This window comes from Lepidochelys kempii, chromosome 1 (genome assembly GCF_965140265.1).
Source record: "Lepidochelys kempii isolate rLepKem1 chromosome 1, rLepKem1.hap2, whole genome shotgun sequence".
Classification (NCBI taxonomy): domain Eukaryota; kingdom Metazoa; phylum Chordata; order Testudines; family Cheloniidae; genus Lepidochelys; species Lepidochelys kempii.
In genome coordinates this window covers 215,532,944-215,555,323 of record NC_133256.1, presented here as the reverse complement: position 1 = coordinate 215,555,323, position 22,380 = coordinate 215,532,944, and the positions used below count along the sequence as shown (strand labels likewise).

At 48.4% G+C, this 22,380-nt stretch overlaps 1 protein-coding gene across 1 annotated transcript in view; it reads right to left on the bottom strand.

Annotated features, from left to right (window-relative positions):
• Window positions 1-2,128: 2,128 nt before the first annotated feature.
• Window positions 2,129-22,380, bottom strand: part of LOC140907395 (scavenger receptor cysteine-rich type 1 protein M130-like) — a 265,485-nt gene continuing 245,233 nt past the window's right edge. The window contains 11 exon segments of the mRNA XM_073333292.1: window positions 2,129-2,295; window positions 3,519-3,662; window positions 4,522-4,611; window positions 6,785-6,868; window positions 8,332-8,427; window positions 10,711-10,848; window positions 11,303-11,617; window positions 11,693-11,755; window positions 12,347-12,661; window positions 15,239-15,553; window positions 15,633-15,950. Of these exon segments, the coding sequence (XP_073189393.1) occupies window positions 2,129-2,295; window positions 3,519-3,662; window positions 4,522-4,611; window positions 6,785-6,868; window positions 8,332-8,427; window positions 10,711-10,848; window positions 11,303-11,617; window positions 11,693-11,755; window positions 12,347-12,661; window positions 15,239-15,553; window positions 15,633-15,950 (2,045 nt within the window).

Genomic DNA, 22,380 nt, shown 5'->3' with positions numbered 1-22,380 from the left:
CCCACTCCAAACTCTAGGCTACAGATGTGGGGACCTGCATGAAAACCTCCTAAGCTTACTTTTACCAGCTTAGGTTAAAACTTCCCCAAGGTACAAACTATTTTACCCTTTGCCCTTGGACTGCCACCAAACTTTATCTGGGTTCCTGAAAAAACATAGTTTGGACACGTCTTTCCCCCCAAAATCCTCCCAACCCTTGCACCCCACTTCCTGGGAAAGGTTTGGTTAAAAATCCTCACCAATTTGCATAGGTGACCACAGACCCAAACCCTTGGATCTCAGAACAATGAAAAAGCATTCAGTTTCCTTACAAGAAGGCTTTTAATAGAAGTAAAAAAGAATCACCTCTGTAAAAGCAGGATGGTGAATACCTTACAGGGTAATTAGATTAAAAACACAGAGAATCCCTCTAGGCAAAACCTTAAGTTACAAAAAAGACACACAGACAGAAATATTCATTCCATTCAGCACAGCTATTTTCTCAGCCATTTAAAGAAATCATAATCTAACACATACCTACCTAGATTACTTACTAAATTTTAAGACTCCGTTCCTGTTCTGTCTCTGGCAAAAGCATCACCCAGACAGACACAGACCCTTTGTTTTTTCTCCCTCCTCCCAGCTTTTGAAAGTATCTTGTCTCCTCATTGGTCATTTTGGTCAGGTGCCAGCGAGGTTACCTTTAGGTTCTTAACCCTCTACAGGTGAGAGGATTTTTCCTGTGGCCAGGAGGGATTTTAAAGGGGTTTACCCTTCCCTTTATATTTATGACAGACCCAGCTTACCAAGTGATCCAGATCACAGTATCTCCATAACATCCCCCGTTTATACAAGGGAATTCCCTCTTCAGTCACCTTCACCTGTTGCTGTCCCTGTTCTCTTTCCTTTTCTCCAGGATCTGCATGTGTCATTTTTGGGGGGAGTTCTGCTCCTCTCTTTGCCCTGGAACAGGGTAGCACAGCCCCTGAGATTTCCCTCCTCAGTCTCCACGGGTCAGTGACATGTCTCAGTCATGTCTTTTTAATTTTTCTCTTTTCGAAAGTAAATTGCTGTATTTCTGTGTCTTCATATGACCCCTGACCCTGTTGAATGCAGATGATTGGAAACTCCTTCTCCCATCATTTCTATTTCCATTCTATCCTTCTACAGATGAAGTGACCAAACTACACTCAGGATTGGTGGTGAAGGAAAGAAAGATATTTCTGTGAAATAGCGATGTACTCTGTGGGCATTCTGGTATTGATTTCACTGAGGGTTCAACCAGAGAGCACTTCTGGCTTCTCCACTAGTCAGTACTCAGCTCAGCATTGACTTTAAACTATATTCGTAGATTGTCATGGAAATATCCCACTGTGTGAAAATGATTAGTATTACTGGGGTTTTTAGTAACAACTCAGTGACTTGTTACTTGTTTTAGCCTTATTGCTTCAGTGGAAACCCAGATTCTTATTAACCCTCCTCTTGTCATTATTTTCTATTCAATTTATTTATTGTCCTAGCAGAAATATTCATCCTCTGTATTTATCGCTAATGGGAATTCTTTTTACCATTTCCTTCAGTTCAGGTGGGAAGTACCCAGAGAGAATTTCCCATTTATCTCCTTGGATTCAGGAAAAGTTTCAGATCTGAATTAGGTTTAGTAACAACCATGTTGCTCATCTCAGAATGTTCTCTTGCCGGTGTCTCACTTTTACCACATGCCTGATAGAACATTTAGTGTCAACCCACCTCCCATCAAACAGCCAGGCATACCCAGAGGTGGCCCGTCCTTGTCTCCTGGTTTGTTGTATCTCAGCCTCTCCCTGTGATGAACCATGGAAACTTCACAATTCATCTGGCAAGAAAAACTTCCACAACAAGGAAGACTTTCAGAAAGGATTTAATATGCAAAAAGGCACAAATTCAAGATGAAGAAATTATAGGCATAAAAAAGCAGGAAACTTCCATCCCTTGAAACAATAGAGAATTATGCAAAGAAAGTTTATGAATCTTTTCCCTCTCACACTTGTAGTTCTTGCAACTTCACACAAATCTTATAAAAACACCTGCTTTGTCTATCAAACTGGAAGGGACTGTCTCTGGACCATCAGAACAGAGGGAGCATTTCTAAGAGAAAGAGGTGAAGCGTTTACATCAGCACAAGGTTATTTTGTCCAATCACACTGTTCTGATATTGTGATCCCCCAGAGTCACAATGTCCCACATCATCATAACCTGTGTCTCCCAGAGGCAGGAACAGGGTTTCCTTCTCCATCCCAGATACACCTTCACTCCTTCGCGAGTGCAGACTCCCACCTGAAAATACCAAGGGAGACACATACAGTCAGTGGATCCACTCTATGGTGATGGGCAGCAGTAGAGCAAGGCGGCGTTTACAGCAGTGGTTCTCAAACTTCTTTGATCACCCCCCTTCTTTGTGTCCATTGTAGTTGACGCCCCCCACCCCCACCACACAAGTACATCTACCGATTTACAAAAATCAACGTGCAACTCTCACTAAATATGAACAGCAGTCGGGCATTGAGTCACAAAGAGCCATTTAAGTACATAGCTCCCTGGCCGTCAAGCTCTGAAGGCAGGACTACCGCCAGCAGCAGCGGAGAAGTAAGAGTGGCAACACCATACTCTGCCATCCTTACTTCTGTGCTGCTGCTGGTGGCGGCGCTGCCTTCGAAGCTGGGCGCCTGGAAAGTAGCTGCTCCTCTCTGCTCTGGCTTCTCATGCCGTCCCAGAATATATTCTGTGCTCCATGGTTTGAGAACCTTTGCTTTACGGTGTGGGTTGGAATTGTTCCCCCTTCAGTCTTCTGGCTTGGTCTAGAACAAGTTCTAATCCATCATCTCGATACATAGTCTAGAAATTAAAACCTTTGGTTTCCAGACCAGCTAACACTGCCCATTGCCAGCTATAGCTACCTGTACATTGGTGAAAAAAATCCCAAGCACTTACCAGCCAGGAGCACTTACTTAAGGACATCAGAACTGTCACTCTGCCCTAACAATGAAGATAAGCATCAAGTACTAAGCAACGCACATTTCATCACCACTGCACCTCCTCTGCTCATGGCACAACAGGGAGGGGAGTGGAAATTTAGGCCAAGGATAATAGGCAAAGCTCGACTTTTACAGGAAGTGTCATGGGCTCTTTAGCATTTGTACAGCAGTAACATGACTTTGGTTTATAAGATTCTGCCCAAAAGATACACGTTCAGTAAATAGGTAGGAATCCAGTACATCAAGAGTAGGGCAGCCACACCCAAGGATTTGAACCTAGAGCTTGAGGGAATCCGAGCTATCTTGCTGGTTTGACCAGGAAGTACCACCCAGCACAGATCCTACTTTTCCTCTCTCTATTTCAGGCACTGAAGCCTCTTCTTTGAGGGAATGGAGAGATGAGAGAAGGAGAGTTTTTCTCACAGGCGTTGGGTTGGCCAGGGCTGTTCCCTTGCTGTGTACCCCACATTTCCAGCTACCCCACTTTGCAGAGACACTGTGAAGTGCAAACAGTTTTCCACTCACCTGTCTGTGCATCACTGTCCCTGTCACTCGCCCCAGTGCCTTTTTCACCATTCTGCCCCAAGCCAGGGTCACCTTCAGGGACAGACACTTCTCTGGCATCATCGTAAACAGCCCCTGGGACATCTCCAGGCAGGGCTGGGGCATCTGACATGAAGATGTGCAGTAATTAAGAGAATATTCACAGTGAAGACAGAAATAAACTACAAGCTGCAGATGCACCAGCCTCACTGATCCCTGGGGGATCTCTCAGCACTTAACTTCCACCTTCAGGGCATTAAGAGAAGCCCTCCTCTGAAACCCTGAGACTGGGGGATTTCACATATCACATTGATTTGATATGTTTCAGGAGCTAATTGAGAGGATCCTAGAGCTCCTAGATTACAAGTGTGGGACGGGGGGAGGTCTAGAAAGGGTGTCTGGGATCTAGTCCAGAGGGATTACTCCACAAGGCATTTGGTTACAATAATTACAAACAGAAATGACTTGGAATTGCCCAGAGCTTGTCCCTGGCTTCCTAAACTTGACATTACTTTAAAAATGACTTTTCAGTGCATTCTCCTGATAAAGTTTACCCCATAAACTGCCATCAGTCTCCAACGTACTGACACCACTTGGAGCTGAGCCAGCTAATAAGGTCGGGACATGGGTCCTTGGGTGTAAAATCTCTATGTCCCGCCCAGCACAGCGTGTCTGACACAGATGTATATAAGCTGGGGCAGTGACCTGAGCCAAGTATAGCATGGGCAGCTCCTGAGCAAACTGCTCCTTCAGTCCCTGCAATGGGCCTTTATTATGCCTTAGGACATCACATGCTTCCCTACCCCTGGGCCTCCACACAGCTCTTGTCATGCACCTGGTCAGCGCCCCCAGCATTACGCTAATAGACAATACTGGTGGGTGAACTTCCTGGTTTTCTTAACAAACCACTATTGTCCCTACTGAGAAATACAGTTAGTTTTTCGTCAGGGTGACGTTGCTTCCAGGAGGCGGATTCACTGCTCACCTCGGCCGTCTGGAGTCTGGGGGATGTCGTTCAAGGCAGGCTCCTCCACGTTATCGTAATCCAACTGAGACCCCCCTGGGGAAACTCCCTCTGGAACAGCAAACACCACACTCAGCCCATGACACCAGCAGCGTCTCTTCAGTGCAGGTGGCCCTTCTAACTAGAGCTGTGTATCATGGCACGTGAGATTGTCGGGCTCAACGGGTAGTGATCAATGGCTCCATGTCTAGTTGGCAGCCGGTATCAAGTGGAGTGCCCCAAGGGTCGGTCCTGGGGCCGGTTTTATTCAATATCTTCATAAATGATCTGGAGGATGGTGTGGATTGCACTCTCAGCAAATTTGCAGATGATACTAAACTGGGAGGAGTGGTAGATACGCTGGAGGGGAGGGATAGGATACAGAAGGACCTAGACCAATTGGAAGATTGGGCCAAAAGGAATCTGATGAGGTTCAATAAGGATAAGTGCAGGGTCCTGCACTTAGGACGGAAGAACCCAATGCACAGCTACAGACTAGGGACCGAATGGCTAGGCAGCAGTTCTGCGGAAAAGGACCTAGGGGTGACAGTGGACGAGAAGCTGGATATGAGTCAGCAGTGTGCCCTTGTTGCCAAGAAGGCCAATGGCATTTTGGGATGTATAAGTAGGGGCATAGCGAGCAGATCGAGGGACGTGATCGTTCCCCTCTATTCGACATTGGTGAGGCCTCATCTGGAGTACTGTGTCCAGTTTTGGGCCCCACACTTCAAGAAGGATGTGGATAAATTGGAGAGAGTCCAGCGAAGGGCAACAAAAATGATTAGGGGACTGGAACACATGAGTTATGAGGAGAGGCTGAGGGAGCTGGGATTGTTTAGCCTGCAGAAGAGAAGAATGAGGGGGGATTTGATAGCTGCTTTCAACTACCTGAAAGGGGGTTCCAAAGAGGATGGCTCTAGACTGTTCTCAATGGTAGCAGATGACAGAATGAGGAGTAATGGTCTCAAGTTGCAGTGGGGGAGGTTTAGATTGGATATTAGGAAAAACTTTTTCACTAAGAGGGTGGTGAAACACTGGAATGCGTTACCTAGGGAGGTGGTAGAATCTCCTTCCTTAGAGGTTTTTAAGGTCAGGCTTGACAAAGCCCTGGCTGGGATGATTTAACTGGGAATTGGTCCTGCTTTGAGCAGGGGGTTGGACTAGATGACCTTCTGGGGTCCCTTCCAACCCTGATATTCTATGATTCTATGATTCTATGAGAGGGGAAGTCGCAGGGGCCCATGCTGAGAAGGGCACAAGTCAGAGAACTACAGTAAAACAGGAGTCCCAGAAATAACAAGGGGCCAATCCTGTCCCTGCAGAATCCAACAGCAGCTCTTTCACGTGTTTCCGTGGGAGCAGGATCTGGGCCTGTGCTGAGATAACAGGTTGGAACACGGGCACTGCCAGGCCAGAGCCGGCCTGTGTGGATCCAGCTGATCTCTGCAGACAGGTTTGAATTTTCCTGTTACACTGGGGAGGGGGAACCTCCCCTCTGCAGGAATTAAAGCTCCTACTGGGAGGTCACTGGCCTGATCCTTTGTGAGCTCCTGCTCTCCACTGGCCTCTTAGGCAGCCCAGGGCTCAGCTTGGCAGCGCTCCAGCTTCTCAGCAGAACTGGCTCATCTGCTCAGTGTCTCCTCCCCCAGCCACAGGCTAAACTCCCACAGGGCCCAAATCATGGACTCCCTTGAGAGCAGCTCGGGGAGAAATGCCGCCCCGTTTATGATTAGAGATGGGGCCAGGCCCGGAAGTTCAGGTCCAGGATTTTGCTTCAGCCTGTTACAGCGACAGGTGCCAGCCCCAAAACTGAGATCCAGAGCTGGGGTCAGAATCTGCAAATCCCTCTGCCCCCCAAAGTTCTGGTGGGTTTGGATCAGTGAGTTGGGTTGCGCCCATCTGTAATTATAACATAGGACAATCTTCCTCTCTCTCTCGGGGACAAGAGATGAGCCCTGCTGGGCACTGACGCCTTCCACCAAAAGAGACTGACCCGTCTCCTCCAGCTCCACACCTGGGGAGGTCACTGGGAGCCACTCCGAGGGGTGTGTGCTCAGGAGATGGTCACATGTTCCCATCCTGAGATTCTGACAGAAATCCTGTTCAATGGGATGAGACCCGACTGTGTACAATGGGAACCGTGTGTGTGGGGGGGTGGGGGGTGGAAATGGCTGCGATTGCAGAAAGTGTGATAGAAATTCATTTCTCTGCCCAGATGTGGGTCTCTTGGCCCCTCCCCCGTTACCTTCTTCTGATCCAGGATCGTTTTCCCCCTCGCTGTCCCCAGTGTAATACTGCAGCTTCGTCACTGAGTCATCTGAATAGGAGACTGGAGAGACGAGAACCAGAAATTCATTACAGTGAGAACAGCAGAACTGCAGGACTAGGAACACATCCGGGGTCTGGAGCAGGATTTCCAGTCTCAGTCTATTCCTTCTTCTACAGGACATGGTGACTCACAGCAACTCTGAGCAGTGAGAGGCTGACACAGACTCCCCAAGAGAAATCTCCATGTTATTGTGATAAATGTGACTGAGGGGATGATACGATCTGACCTGAAAGATGCTGGGGTGAGTGAATGGCCCGTCTCTGGCTGCTGGTCCAGGGAAGTTCCACAATTGTCCTGGCCTCCTCAGCCAGAGAGGGGACTCCTCCTTCTTAAGGGTAAATACCCACCTCCCCCATGAATCAGTCGATCAGCTCTCCGTGGTGTTTCCAGATTAAACCAAGAAAGGCCCAGAGCAAAGTCTGTGATTCATAAATTTGTTAGTCTCTACGGTGCCACAAGTACCCCTTTTCTTTTTGACATTCACTGTAACCATCTTGGCAGTGATGCTGGGAGATGCCCTGAGCATGTTCCCAGAGCCCCACCACAGCACAGCCCTTGGGCAGGATGTTCCCATCAGACATTGAGACAAAATGGCACAAAGGATAAAAGGGCCGGGACTCAAAGTCATGAGGCTCTCCTGAGCTGATCTCTCTGCTCCGGGGGCAGGAGGGAGCCGACCCAGCAGACCAGTGGCTGCGGTGGGAGGGGGGCACAGAACATCCCCTGCTCCAAAGAAGTTTTCAAATGATAGTTTAGCCTGCCCCAGACAGTCGCTTTCCTGACCCCTCACTGGTTACACGCCAAGGCTGCAGGACGGGCAGATGGGAAATTAACTGCCCCTAGAATTGGGACACTCAGTGTATGGTGGGAAGGAAACCCATCTCCCTCAGTCTACATGAGTAACTGCTGGTCTCACCACAGACCCAGCTCCCACAGCTAGAGCTTGGCAAAAAAACCAGATGGTTTGGTTTTCTGACCGTTCGGGAAAAAAGCAAAACATAAGATTGTTTTGAGTTGAGCCAAAAATGACTATTTTGGGAAATTTTTGGGAAATGCAAAAGTAAAAAAAAAGTTTAATGTTGAATGAAACCATTTCGTGTTCTTTTGGACATTCGTTAATTTTTGTTTATTTGTTTTTTTTCCCGGAAATATTAAAGGAAATTTCTAAGGGAAAAGTAATATCCAATTGAAAAAAACAAAATGTTTTCTTTAGAAAGTGTTGAAATGAAATGAATCGTTCTGTGTGTATTTGGAACAATTGGGTGAAATCGACAAGAATTTGTGAAATGTTTCGGTGTCTCTGAATCTCCATTTTTCACCAAAACATTTTGCAGTGGAGACTTGTGCGCAGCTCCAATGACAAGCTCACAGGGCGGAAGCTGCAGTGATTTAACTCTGGGTCAGGGCCTCAGATGGACAGGGCATTAGATAGCTGCCCCCTGTTAAGAGTGAGACCCACAGACCTGAGCGACTGAACATCTCCTGCTTTTTTCTCATCAGGTTATAATCAATCTCCTCGTACACGGCCTCAGAGAAGGGATCCAAGGGTCTTCTGGAGCCTGAAAACAAAGGGCAGGGTTTGCACAGGGTCATTGAAACCAGAGACGGGAAACACTATGGGATCATCCAGCCTCTCCCCGTGGGCCTAGTGCGAGCCTGAACCCTACCACACATTCCCACTGCTGGAATTTAAATGAGCCAGGTGACAGTATTTCTTTCCACAACAGCACTTTGATGATGGTTCCCAGGGCTAATTCTCTGTCAGGAAGCTTCCTCACATTCATCTTAAATGTTTTTTAATCTCATCTCATTATTTCTGGCTATTCCCCTTTGGAGCAGCGTAAATAATTCTTCCCCCACGCAGGTGTTTCTCTGCAAAATGGTGAGAACCTCTTTTTTTTCATCGAGTTTAAGGCCAGACAGGACCATTAGAACATCTAGTCTGACCTCCTGTATAATACAGGCCACTGCATTTCACCCAGATACCAATAGGTTTGAGCCCAAAGATGCACTTCGAGTAAAGCATTTCACTCCTCAGGAGAATAAACTCTTGTGTGCCACAGGCAGAAAGCAGGAGCGAGTAAGGTACCACCAATGCCCAAGGGCCCCGCAGTGGCAGGGAACTGATTACTTGAGAGATGCCTTGATAATCGTGGCTGGCGATTCATGCTCCATGGTTCAGAGGAAGAGGAAAATCCCCCAATGTCCCTTTTTACCAATCTGACCTGGGGGGAAATTCCTTCCTGACCCCAAATCTGACAATTGGTTTGACCCTGAACATGTGGAAAGACACACCAGCCAGATATCTTCGAAAGAGGTTTCTCTGTATCACCTCAGAGGACTGTTCCAGCCCATCCAGTGTCACAGCTCCCTCTGTAGCTAAAGTCTGATGCTTCAGAGGAGGGCAAGAAACAAAACGAAGCAAAACAAAACACAAAGATGGGGGCTTCCCAGAATTCCTTCCTGACCCCTGCAGGAGACTGGCTGAAGCCCTGAAGCATGAGATCTGATTGTAGTCATTGTCTTACTGCAACGTTGTGACTGTTACATGTATGTTGATGGCAATCCCATCTTCTATCTTCTTGCCAAGGAGCTGGTCGCTAATGTTTGTATAAAGTGTGTTATAGATGTAAAATCCCCGACAAGTGCCAGCCTTGAGTACAAGATAGTAAAATGCTCCTTTTCCACACTTCTCCTTCCTAAGATTGTCTTTTCTACTGGATCACTCTCTTCACAACTATTTACCACAGCTCTATTTTTATACACCTTTTTTCCTTGATAATATTTCCAGTTTCTCTCGGTCCCTTTTCCATGATGTCTCTCCTCATGATATTCAGATCCCCTCCCTGTGGCAGATACTGCAGCTCCAGGCAGTATCTTTGGGAATCACTATATTAAAGCCATGAATGGTTTATGTTCTACTGCATGTCGGAGGGTTACCACAGCTCCTCCAGGAAGAAAAAACACTGAGTGTGTGTGGGGGGTGGATGGGTGGGTGGGTGATTAAGGTGAATCACTGAGATTGTAAACAACTCCAGAAAGGTAAAAACCTTCAGGGTGGTTTATACAGACTGGTTCAAACTGGGTTACCAGAGACCAAGAGACAAAGGAGGGCTTCTGATATGAAAGGCTGAGTTTAAAAAGACTCAGGGCTTTCATTTTGATTCTGCAAATGGGCAGGACCTTCTGTCCATAGGGATCTCAACACTGAATCGTTGGAGGGATGTTGGTCTACCAGGCTGCCCATGAGGAAGATGGGTGAATTCTGGTATGTTCAGCAAGTGTGGAGGAATTTTTATTGTTTTTAATATTTTCTCTGTCATACTTTTATCCTCGGAATAAGGTGTAATCTGCTGAGAGAGAGCTGGGTGGTAACTTGTAACTGCTGGCAATGCCCTGCTCATAGCCCTTAGGGAGAAAGCACAGCATGGGGGCTGGCCTGTAGGCAGATTGGTTTGCTGGGGGTATCACAGTGGAAGGCAGGGGACTGTGCAGTCTTAAAAGCCCCTGGCCGCAAGGAGATGGGACAGGGGTTTCCCACCCAGAGACAGGTGACGGCTGGAGGCCTGAGTAGGCATTCCTGGAGTGGATCACTGGAGGGTGGGAGGGGGGATACAGATGCCGTTTCTCTGAAACTGTAAAGGTCCCTAGCCAGTATCATCTCCAGATTTCATGGCTGGACTGTTCCACTGCCAGACAGTTAATGAAATAGTAAAAGAGAGAGGCGTTAACAGGCACCCTTGGCCACCCCACCCAGCCTGGTATCGTCCCTCACCCTGACACCCTGCAGCCGCCCTGCTACTGCAGAGGCATTTCACACAGTGACACAAATCAGGACCCACCTCTGCGCTGTGCCCTGGCACTTCGCACCTGCGCCCCCAGGATGATTAAGACCAGGCAGAGCAGGGCCCCCAGGATAATGCAGATGACCACGGGCACCGTGACTCTCCCACTGTCGGTCGGAGGGCGGCGCGGGGGAGCTGGATGGAAATGAACAAGCGACAGGGAGAGATGAGTCTGTGAGAGTCGTGGGAGCCCACAAACCTGTAGCAAGGGGGAGGCGACGTGTTTGTTCCTGGGGGATCCTCACCTCTGAGAGTCCCTGGTTGTCTCCAGCTGTCACCTCCACAGACTCCCTCACAGCAGCACAGGGCCTGTTTGTTAGTGATTTAGGGCCCAAGTCCCTTGTGCTCTGTGCAGCAATGAGGACTCTCATAAGAAACCAGCACAGTGGGGCTTGTGATGATGCAGGGGCTATGTGGGCTGGTGCCTGAGTCAGTCTGATCCCACAAAGGTTCCACCCCTCAACATCCAGGATGCTCCGGCACTCAGGAGATGGGAGGGCCTGGTCTGGGACCAAAGGGGATGGGTGGGCTAAACCATCCTTTTCCCTGAATATTACAGCATGTAGCAGAAACATCTCCTGTCACTCACCTGAGCAATTCACGGCAGCATCTTCCTTATGACCACAGTTGCTCTCACCCCAGGGCCTGGCAGGACAGTCCCAGAGAGATGACTCTGTCCCTCTGCAATTCAACGTCTCCACCCAGATGGGACCAGTCCCCTCGCCGAATGCAGCCTTGTCCGGGGCAGATAGAGCAGATCCACAGCCCAGTTGTTTACACACAACGTTAGCATCCGCCATGTCCCAGGAGTCATCACAAACTGTTCCCCAGAAGCCACGGTACCAAACCTCCACTCTCCCCGAGCATCTGTCCTCTCCTCCCACGACACGTAACTTGTCCTGGTCTAGAAATGCAGAAACCTCACATGTTACTGGGACAACTTAGGGACCAAGAGGGAGACAATGAGAAGCAGAGATACCTGTGCAGCTTGGAGAGTTCGGGCATTCGGCAAACAGGGTCTGAGTTGGTTTTGGTTTTTTTTCTATGGAGAGAAAAAGCTGAGGTGAATGCACTGGGTTGTGTGTGTGAGGTGGGAGTAGAATTTATCTGTATTTTAACCCCCTAATTTCAGCACTGTATAAACTGAAATGTGAACTCTGGGTCATTTAATACCTCATTAATTTGCTATTCAGCTGTTAGACACATAGGCCGGCATGCACCCAGACTTATGGGGGATTCCATTTCTGACCCAAACTGCACAGCCTGGGCCCACCTCTGATTGTTCATCCCAAAAGGATAAATAACCACAGAGCTGCCTAATGTCCGTCTCTAGGGAGAGACTTTTCTTGGCTCTCAGACTACCTTATCGCAGTGTCTAACACCGGTCTCTTTTAAGATTAATTGATTAACTTCCATGTTTGTTGTTAGTCAGACAAATGCTTGTTCCTATAAAAAATGAAAATATGAAAAAATGAAAATCATGAAAATATGTTTGTAACTTGTGTTGAGAATTTAAATCTGCCTACACTGAGATGTGAACAACAACAAAAATTCTCTCCTAACCCTTCAATTAATTGAACACATCGCGTACATGTGGGTTTGCATGCGCGCATGCAGGTAGTTTCAGAATTACCAATGCAAGAAATATGGGTCTCTTCTGCTCGGTTATCACACGACTTTGGATCCCAGGGCTCTGACGGGCACTGCCAGAGGGAGCTGTGCTGCTCACTGCATGCAACGTGGTCCAGCCACCTGGGACCAGAACCTGCTCCATATTCAAAGTCACTTGCAATTTGCCCTCCGTCCCCACAGTTCAGCTGTTTGCAGACAATTGCTGGGGTGACTCCAGACATCTGATTGGAGCAAACACTGCCCCACGTCCCATTGTAGAAAACCTCCAGCCGCCCTGCACAGTCACTGTTGCTCACCAGCCTCAGATCTGTGAACTCTAGAAGAAAATGCAGAAAAAGGGAATTTAAATCATTTGATTCTGAAATGAACTGGGGTGTGAAGAGTGAAATCCCTGCGATTGCTAACGATCCTGTGCATCATTCTGCAGGAGCAACTGCTAGAGAACCACTCCAGGAGTAAGAGACTCTTTTAGACACCACAGGCCCCTTCGAAATACAGTGGGCATCTCTGGAAGGCCACAATTTAGCAGCGGCTACATACAGATTGTAATAGATAAAAGGCCGGGAAGGATTGTGACATTGGCAGGCCAGATGCCAGCTCTTGCCCAGGCTGCAGGCCTTGGCTGAGAACTTACAATCTCATAGCTGGAGATCAGGCAGGGTCACATGTGTGTTAGTTTTGCTGAAAACAGGTATTAGTCTTGGAAGAATGTATTGAGTGTTTAGACTTTATGAAATGCTGGTTAGTTGCTGTGGGCACTAATCTCACTTGTAATGTCTGTGGTCCATGCAACAAGAACATATGCAAGTTTTGCTTTATAACTGAAAATGTTTGCTCTGAACTTGTGAACTCAGGGATGGGAATGATCCCCGCCGCCCATCCCCTGCATGTAGTACATGCAGAAGGTCTTATCCCATTGCTTTGAAGGCTGGAAGAGGGGAATAAAAATAATAGATGGGAAGATTTTTCATCTTTTTGGCTGTTTGAACTGTGACAGAGCTAAAGAATCCAAACTGAAGCCCGAGACCCCAAGGGGTTACCCCTGGGTCAGCGCTGAAGGACATTTGGACTTGACAGATCACTACAACTCTGTCACTCCGAGGATATAAATGGTAACTCATTTGTGTGTAGGTGATTGCTTGCTTTAACCGTGTAAACAACCCTTTTATTTCTTTTTCCTCGTGAATAAACCTGTATATAGTTTATTACAGGATTGGCTACAGGCATTGTCTTTGGTGTAAGATCCAGGGTACCAAGTGATCTGAGTAGGTGGCTGGTCTCTTGGGATTGGAAGAAACCTGAATGTGATGTGATTTTTGGTGTAAGTGACCACTTATCCCTAAGTCCAGTTTGTTTGGGTGACAATAGCCTGGAGAGTCGAAGGGGACGGTCTGTGACTCCATGGTAAGATAGATACAGTGATCCAGGACTAAGTTCCCTCTGAGCTGCGTGGCCATGTGGACGCACAGAAGGCTATCAAAGGCCACATAGGCATGCAGCCACAGGGGCCTAGAGTGGAGAAGCACCTCTTCCTCAGCCCTGGAGCTGCCGCAGTGGGGAGAGGTGCCTCTCCCCTGGCCCCAGGCTGCTGCGGCAAGAGAGGCCTTGGGGGAGTCCTCTCTTCCTGCCACAGTCCCAGGGCAGCCAGAACTACAAACCCCTCATCCCTGGCCCCACCCCAGAGCTCGCACCCCCAGCCAGAGCCTTCACCCCGTGCACAGCTACCCTCTGCCCCAGCCCTGAGCTGCCTCCCACATTCTGAACCCTTCAGCCCCAACCCCACCACACATCACCTCTAGACTGGTGCACAGAACAAAATTCATTCCACACATGGATGTAAAAATTAGAGGGAACATTGGTCCAGGAGTTCACATCTGTTGCTGGCTTGGTGAAATCTACTTATAGAACACACCAGCAGTTTGGGGTATTGCCTTGTTTCTCACCATCTGCCCTGAGGTGGGCACTCAGTGCCGTGAGCCTCTCCAGACAGTGTGACAGGGATCATGAGATCAAATAGTCTGACCTTCTGTAAAACAGCTGCATAGAGCCTAATAACTTGAGTTTGACGTAAGCATAGCTTCCAGAAAGGCATCCAGTCTAGACAAGAAGACTTCAAGAGATGTAGAATGCACCATTTCCCTGGTAGTTTGTTCCGATGGTTAATGACCCTCCCTGTTAAAAACCTGGGCCTTATTTCTGATCTGAATTTGTCTGGTTTTAGCTTCTAGCCATCGACTCTTGTTCTGCCTTTCTGCATTAGATTAAAGAGCCCTTTAGGAAGTGGTATGTTCTCCTTGTGAAGGGACTTATGCCCTGTAATCAAGTTACCTCTTGATCGTTTTGATAAGCTAAACAGATTCAGCAGCTGAAATCTCTCACTGTAAGTCTTTTATTCATCAGATCACTTTTGCGGCTCTTCTCTGCTCCAATTTTTGTGGACATAAGAACTGGACACAAAGTATTCCAGTATCTGTCTCACCAGCATCATGTACAGCAGTAAAATTTAGTCCCCACTCCTACTCACTATTCCCCTGTTTATACATCCAAGGTTCACATTAGCGCGTTTTGCCACACATGGCACTGGGAGCTCATGTTCAGTTATTTCTCCACTAGGACCCTACATCCTTTTCAGTCACTGCTTTCCATTATATAATCTCCTTTAGATACCTGAGATGCAGCCTTCTAGCATTCTAAGGGAAATCTTGCAATATCTCCAACGCCTCTGGGTGGGAGTTGAGGACTTTCTAATGGTGACCCTGGTAGGTAGTTACACAAGGGAAAGGGAGGCAGAGACAGTCAATGAAAGTGTCATTCTCAGCAATCTCCTTAAACATCTGCCCCCTCCATTTAATCCCCTGGTCACCAGGCTCACGTGAGCATTCCCAGAACAGACCTGAGCAGAGAACTCCCGCGTCCTCTTTGTGTCTGCAGTTGTGCTGGCCCCAGCCCCCGGAAGGACACGCCCAGAGATCGGATTCGTTCCCAGAGCAGTTTACATCGTCCAGCCAGATCTGCCCGGATCCTTGCCCATAACGAGCAGAGACAGTTGCACTGATGGCACGTCCACATCCCAGTTGTTTGCAAACGACATCGGAGTCTGACAGATCCCAGGAATCATCACAGACTGTCCCCCAGCTGCCATTGTAATAAATCTCCACTCTCCCGGCACAGCGACCTGTCCCATTCACCAGTCTGATCTGCCGGCTACCTGCGGGGATAGATCCCAGCTGTTAATATGTATTTTCCTACTGAACAGAAAATGTTTGTGAGATTTGGAAATGAATCACCTGAGCAAAGGACACTGACATCCTCAGCAATTCCTGCCTGGGCTGTCTCAGACGTGGAGATGTCACAGAGAGTCAGACGAGTCTCATTTCCTGCACACTGGACCCTTCTGAGCCCCACAGGGCCCGTTCCATTCTCAGTCTTTGGGGGGTTAAAAGCTTTCTCAGCGACTCCACACTGGAGCTCCCTGCACACCACGCTGGCATCGTTCATGTCCCACTGGTCATCCAGCACTCTGCCCCACACACCACGGAGGGAAATCTCCACTCTCCCATCACACCGGCTCTCTCCATTCAGCAGTCTGAGTGATTCAGAGTGACCTGGGCTCAGGAGAGATGGGAAATACACTGAATAACACTCTCTCTTATACACTAGAAATACTGCACATGAAATTGTGGACTATTTCTCAATAAGAAGGTATAAGCCAGTCATCAGAGTGTGTCACAGTGTTGAAGGGAACAACCTCTGTCAGAAGACACTTATTCCTGTGAATCGAAAAGTGGAAGGTGCTGCAATGATTTTAAAACTCTGAGCTTGACACAAGGGCTTGCCAACGGACTCTCTAAATGAGTGAGCGAGGGAATTCCTGCCGATTACTGATTGGGAAAATAGTCTCTCTGTGTGGTGGTGGAATGGCTGCTGAGGTTTGTAGTCACTTTATCCAGGCTTAAATGCCTGGAAGCCAGTGAACGGTGTCTGCACAAGCACTTAACAGGTGGGCCGTGAATGATTTAGGCAAGTTTGCCTTGAGGGAGTTTGGCCAATGGAAGAGCAGGATTCACGGTGGTCAGGAACAGGTTATTATTGGTAAATTCCCTTAGCTTCCTCTGATCTTTGCTCAGCAAGTGGCAACTTTCTTGGTTCACGTAGATCCAGTTCAGGAGCTCCTAGTGTTAGATAGTTCCCGGCACTGGTGGTTCTAACTGGAGCTGTCCCCTGAAATGTGGTGTCATCTCTGAGTCCAACATGAGATTCCTGCTGATCAATTCATAGCACAAGAAGCAGGTTGTGTGTGGGGCGGGGAAGGGGACGTGCTTTGTTGGTGAATATTGTGACTCCCTTGGGATGTGAATCATAGAATCATAGAATATCAGGGTTGGAAGGGACCCCAGAAGGTCATCTAGTCCAACCCCCTGCTCGAAGCAGGACCAATTCCCAGTTAAATCATCCCAGCCAGGGCTTTGTCAAGCCTGACCTTAAAAACCTCTAAGGAAGGAGATTCTACCACCTCCCTAGGTAACGCATTCCAGTGTTTCACCACCCTCTTAGTGAAAAAGTTTTTCCTAATATCCAATCTAAACCTCCCCCACAGCAACTTGAGACCATTACTCCTCGTTCTGTCATCTGCTACCATTGAGAACAGTCTAGAGCCATCCTCTTTGGAACCCCCTTTCAGGTAGTTGAAAGCAGCTATCAAATCCCCCCTCATTCTTCTCTTCTGCAGGCTAAACAATCCCAGCTCCGTCAGCCTCTCCTCATAAGTCATGTGTTCCAGACCCCTAATCATTTTTGTTGCCCTTCGCTGGACTCTCTCTAATTTATCCACATCCTTCTTGTAGTGTGGGGCCCAAAACTGGACACAGTACTCCAGATGAGGCCTCACCAATGTTGAATAGAGAGGAACGATCACGTCCCTCAATCTGCTCGCTATGCCCCTACTTATACATCCCAAAATGCCATTGGCCTTCTTGGCAACAAGGGCACACTGCTGACTCATATCCAGCTTCTCGTCCACTGTCACCCCTAGGTCCTTTTCCGCAGAACTGCTGCCTAGCCATTCGGTCCCTAGTCTGTAGCTGTGCATTGGGTTCTTCCGTCCTAAGTGCAGGACCCTGCACTTATCCTTATTGAACCTCATCAGATTTCTTTTGGCCCAATCCTCCAATTTGTCTAGGTCCTTCTGTATCCTATCCCTCCCCTCCAGCGTATCTACCACTCCTCCCAGTTTAGTATCATCCGCAAATTTGCTGAGAGTGCAATCCACACCATCCTCCAGATCATTTATGAAGATATTGAAGAAAACCGGCCACAGGACCGACCCTTGGGGCACTCCACTTGATACCGGCTGCCAACTAGACATGGAGCCATTGATCACTACCCGTTGAGCCCGACAATCTAGCCAGCTTTCTACCCACCTTATAGTGCATTCATCCAGCCCATACTTCCTTAACTTGCTGACAAGAATACTGTGGGAGACCGTGTCAAAAGCTTTGCTAAAGTCAAGAAACAATACATCCACTGCTTTCCCTTCATCCACAGAACCAGTAATCTCATCATAAAAGGCGATTAGATTTGTCAGGCATGACCTTCCATTGGTGAATCCATGCTGGCTGTTCCTGATCACTTTCCTCTCATGCAAGTGCTTCAGGATTGATTCTTTGAGGACCTGCTCCATGATTTTTCCAGGGACTGAAGTGAGGCTGACTGGCCTGTAGTTCCCAGGATCCTCCTTCTTCCCTTTTTTAAAGATTGGCACTACATTAGCCTTTTTCCAGTCATCCGGGACTTCCCCGGTTCGCCACGAGTTTTCAAAGATAATGGCCAATGGGTCTGCAATCACAGCCGCCAATTCCTTCAGCACTCTTGGATGCAACTCGTCTGGCCCCATGGACTTGTGCACATCCAGCTTTTCTAAATAGTCCCTAACCACCTCTATCTCCACAGAGGGCTGGCCATCTCTTCCCCATTTTGTGATGCCCAGCGCAGCAGTCTGGGAGCTGACCTTGTTAGTGAAAACAGAGGCAAAAAAAGCATTGAGTACATTAGCTTTTTCCACATCCTCTGTCACTAGGTTGCCTCCCTCATTCAGTAAGGGGCCCACACTTTCCTTGGCTTTCTTCTTGTTGCCAACATACCTGAAGAAACCCTTCTTGTTACTCTTAACATCTCTGGCTAGCTGCAGCTCCAGGTGCGATTTGGCCCTCCTGATATCATTCCTACATGCCCGAGCAATATTTTTATACTCTTCCCTGGTCATATGTCCAACCTTCCACTTCTTGTAAGCTTCTTTTTTATGTTTAAGATCCGCTAGGATTTCACTGTTAAGCCAAGCTGGTCGCCTGCCATATTTACTATTCTTTCGACTCGTTGGGATGGTTTGTCCCTGTAACCTCAACAGGGATTCCTTGAAATACAGCCAGCTCTCCTGGACTCCGTTCCCCTTCAAGTTAGTCCCCCAGGGGATCCTGGCCATCCGTTCCCTGAGGGAGTCGAAGTCTGCTTTCCTGAAGTCCAGGGTCCGTATCCTGCTGCTTACCTTTCTTCCCTGCGTCAGGATCCTGAACTCAACCAACTCATGGTCACTGCCTCTCAGGTTCCCATCCACTTTTGCTTCCCCCACTAATTCTACCCGGTTTGTGAGCAGCAGGTCAAGAAAAGCGCCCCCCCTAGTTGGCTCCTCTAGCACTTGCACCAGGAAATTGTCCCCTACGCTTTCCAAAAACTTCCTGGATTGTCTATGCACCGCTGTATTGCTCTCCCAGCAGATATCAGGAAAATTAAAGTCACCCATGAGAATCAGGGCATGCAATCTAGTAGCTTCCGTGAGCTGCCGGAAGAAAGTCTCATCTACCTCATCCCCCTGGTCCGATGGTCTATAGCAGACTCCCACCACTACATCACTCTTGTTGCACACACTTCTAAACTTAATCCAGAGACACTCAGGTTTTTCTGCAGTTTCGTACCAGAGCTCTGAGCAGTCATACTGCTCCCTTACAAACAGTGCTACTCCCCCACCTTTTCTGCCCTGCCTGTCCTTCCTGAACAGTTTATAACCATCCATGACAGTACTCCAGTCATGTGAGTTATCCCACCAAGTCTCTGTTATTCCGATCACGTCATAGTTCCTCAGTCTATAGTTCTATAGTTCCACATAGAATCTCAGTCTTTCCGTGTGTCCCAGAATCCGAGAGTCCGACATCAGCGTGGTAAGTTAGGAATTACTCCCCGAGTTCAGACCCAGGTGCAGCCAGGAGAGACTGACCATGTTAAAAGACAACAGCAGAGTCAGTGCAGGGCACACCCACTGGCTGTGTCGGGTACAGTATGTACTAGTATGGCAATCTGACGGGTGCAGTGTGTGCGCACTGGATCCAAACAGCTCAAGGATCTTGGTAACCAAATAACATTTCAAGGCTAAGAGTGAAATCCTGGCCCCACTGAAGGCAATGGTAAAACCTCCATTGACTTCAGCGGAGCCAGGAGTTCACCCTAAGACTGGACCAGGAGACTGCCTGCATGCAGCTAGGGTAGTGCAGGGGTGTAGCCACGGGTGGACTGTGGCCCACCCAGTGATCATCCAAGCCCACCCAAATCGGGGCTGGAGCCCCCCGAATCCACAGGCTGGGACTCCCACCCCCAGCTTGGTGTCCAACAGCCTGGCTGCATCTTTCTCCTGCCAGCGCCATGCGCTGCTTCCCTGGTCTCTGACCCAAGCACTAGCCCCGCGGGGGGTGTGCCTCGTGAGGGCAGGTCTGGGTGGGGCTAGTGCTGGGGCCGGAGACCAGGGCAGCAGCTCCCGGCACCGGCAGGAAAGGGACGTGGCTGGGCTGTCGGACACTGAGCCAGGGTCGGGAAGGGTGAGCAGAGCTTGAGCCCTAGTGGGACCCCACTTTGCCCAAAATACACGCCTAGGTGACCAGATGTCCCGATTTTATAGGGACAGTCCTGATATTTGGGTCTTTTTCTTATATAGGCGCCTATTACCTCCCACCACTTGTCCAATTTTTCACATTTCCTATCTGGTTACCCTAGGTACGCCCCGCAGCCTATGTGCCCTGAGCAGCCTCAGCTTTGGAGCCCCCCTCCCTCCTGCCCCCTTCCCAGGGCACCAGATTCCTCCTGCACCCCTCCCTCTGCTCCTCCGGTCACTGCCCACCCCCGAAAGCTGAGGCCCACCCAAGTTTCCTGTCCTAGGTATGCCACTAGTGTAGTGTGAGGGCAGAGAGTAGATCTGGGGCTTTCCGAGGAGGCTCATGGATATAACTGGGTACCACAGCTCCGCAGGAAGGCCGGATGGGATCATGGCAGATGGAGCTCGTATGGAAGGGACCAGGTGTTTTTCCTTAGAAGGGATTCTCCTTCCAGCAATTGTAGGGAGAAATCAGCATCTTCATGTGCTGAGGAGTTCCCTCCGAGAACCAGGGTCTGGGCTGAGTAGCTAGTTAGGAGAGGCAGGGCAGGGCTGCAGGCAATTCAGTGAGGAATGCAGGTAGCAGCCTCTGTGAGAAGCAGGAGAATTGCCAGGTTTTTTGCCCCCAAGGTACAAAGTTATCAGTTGTAAAGAGGAGAGTAGATGTCTGTTGAGAGTTCTGGGCAGGGCCACATAGGCTTAGTCATGGTGTGTAAGGGCACCAGTGACTCTGGGCTCTGTGGGGGTCAGTCCTGGAAGCTACGTGTCCATTATTAGGAAGAAGGTTGAAATCCAGGGCTTCTGCAGTAGGTTTCTCTGTAAGGATCCCAGTTCCAGCCAGGCAAGAAGCCCTATGGAGACTCTGTACATGGATCTGAAGATGTGGCAGAGAGGGGAGCTGAAACTTCATTAAGCAGGAGGGGTCCTTGTGGTGAGGGGAGAAGCAGATGATCATAATGGCATTTTTGGGTCTTAAAACTCTATGGATCTATAGACCCATAAGATGGGCTCCATTTAGGCACAAGGGAACCAGATTGGCTGGCCATTTAAATTAATTTTCTAGTGAATTATTTTCCCGCAGGGCCCTGGCCACTTTCAGTGCCCAGGATGGATAAATCGGGGTTGTGCAGCATCAGACTGTTGCTTGTATGACCCCTGACTCCGCTGCTGACTCACTGGGTGGCCTTGGGCAGGTCACTTTGCTTTTCTCTCTCAGTTTCACCGTCTGTAAAATGGAGCTGTGACATGGCACTCTGTAGGATTTTATGAAAGTATGCTGATGAGTGTGAATATAATGTAACTGAAATATGCTTCCTGTATGCTGGCAAGTGGGTAATGAAGTCTTACAGTGACATGTGATCATGTCACCTGAACTCGAATCCATCTTTAACCTGGTGCTTTTCCATTGAAAAGGAGGGTTGGGAACCCAGAGAGGGACAAAGGATTCCCGCCTTATGCAAAAGGTATATAAGTGAGTGGAACAGAACAAAGTGAGCAGCCATCATGAGAAATCCCCTAGCTACCACCTGAGCTGGAACAAGAGCTGTACCAGGGAAAGGATTGTGCCCAGACTAGGTAGGCATCCAGTCTGTGAAAGAAACTTATTGAAACATCTCTGAGGGTGAGATTTTATCTGGATTCAGTTTTATTACTGTATTCGGCTTAGATTTGCGTGTTTTATTGTATTTTACTTGGTAATTCACTTTGCTCTGTCTGATACTACTTGGAACCACTTAAATCCTACTTTCTGTATTTAATAAAATCACGTTTTATTTATTAATTAACCCAGAGTATGTATTAATACCGGGGAGGGGGGTTAAACCGCTGTGTATATCTTTCTCCGAGTGTTATAGAGGGTGGACAATTTATGAGTTTATCCTGTATAAGCTTTATACAAGGTAAAACGGATTTATTTGTGGTTTGGACCCCATTGGGAGTTGGGCATCTGAGTGTTAAAGACGGGAACAGTTCTTAATTGCTTTCAGTTAAGTCTGCAGCTTTGGGGCACGTGCTTCAGACCCTGGGTCTGTGCTGGAGCAGACTGGCATGTCTGGCTCAGCGAGACAGGGTGCTGGAGTCCTAAGCTGGCAGGGAAAGCAGGGGCAGAAGTAGTCTTGGCA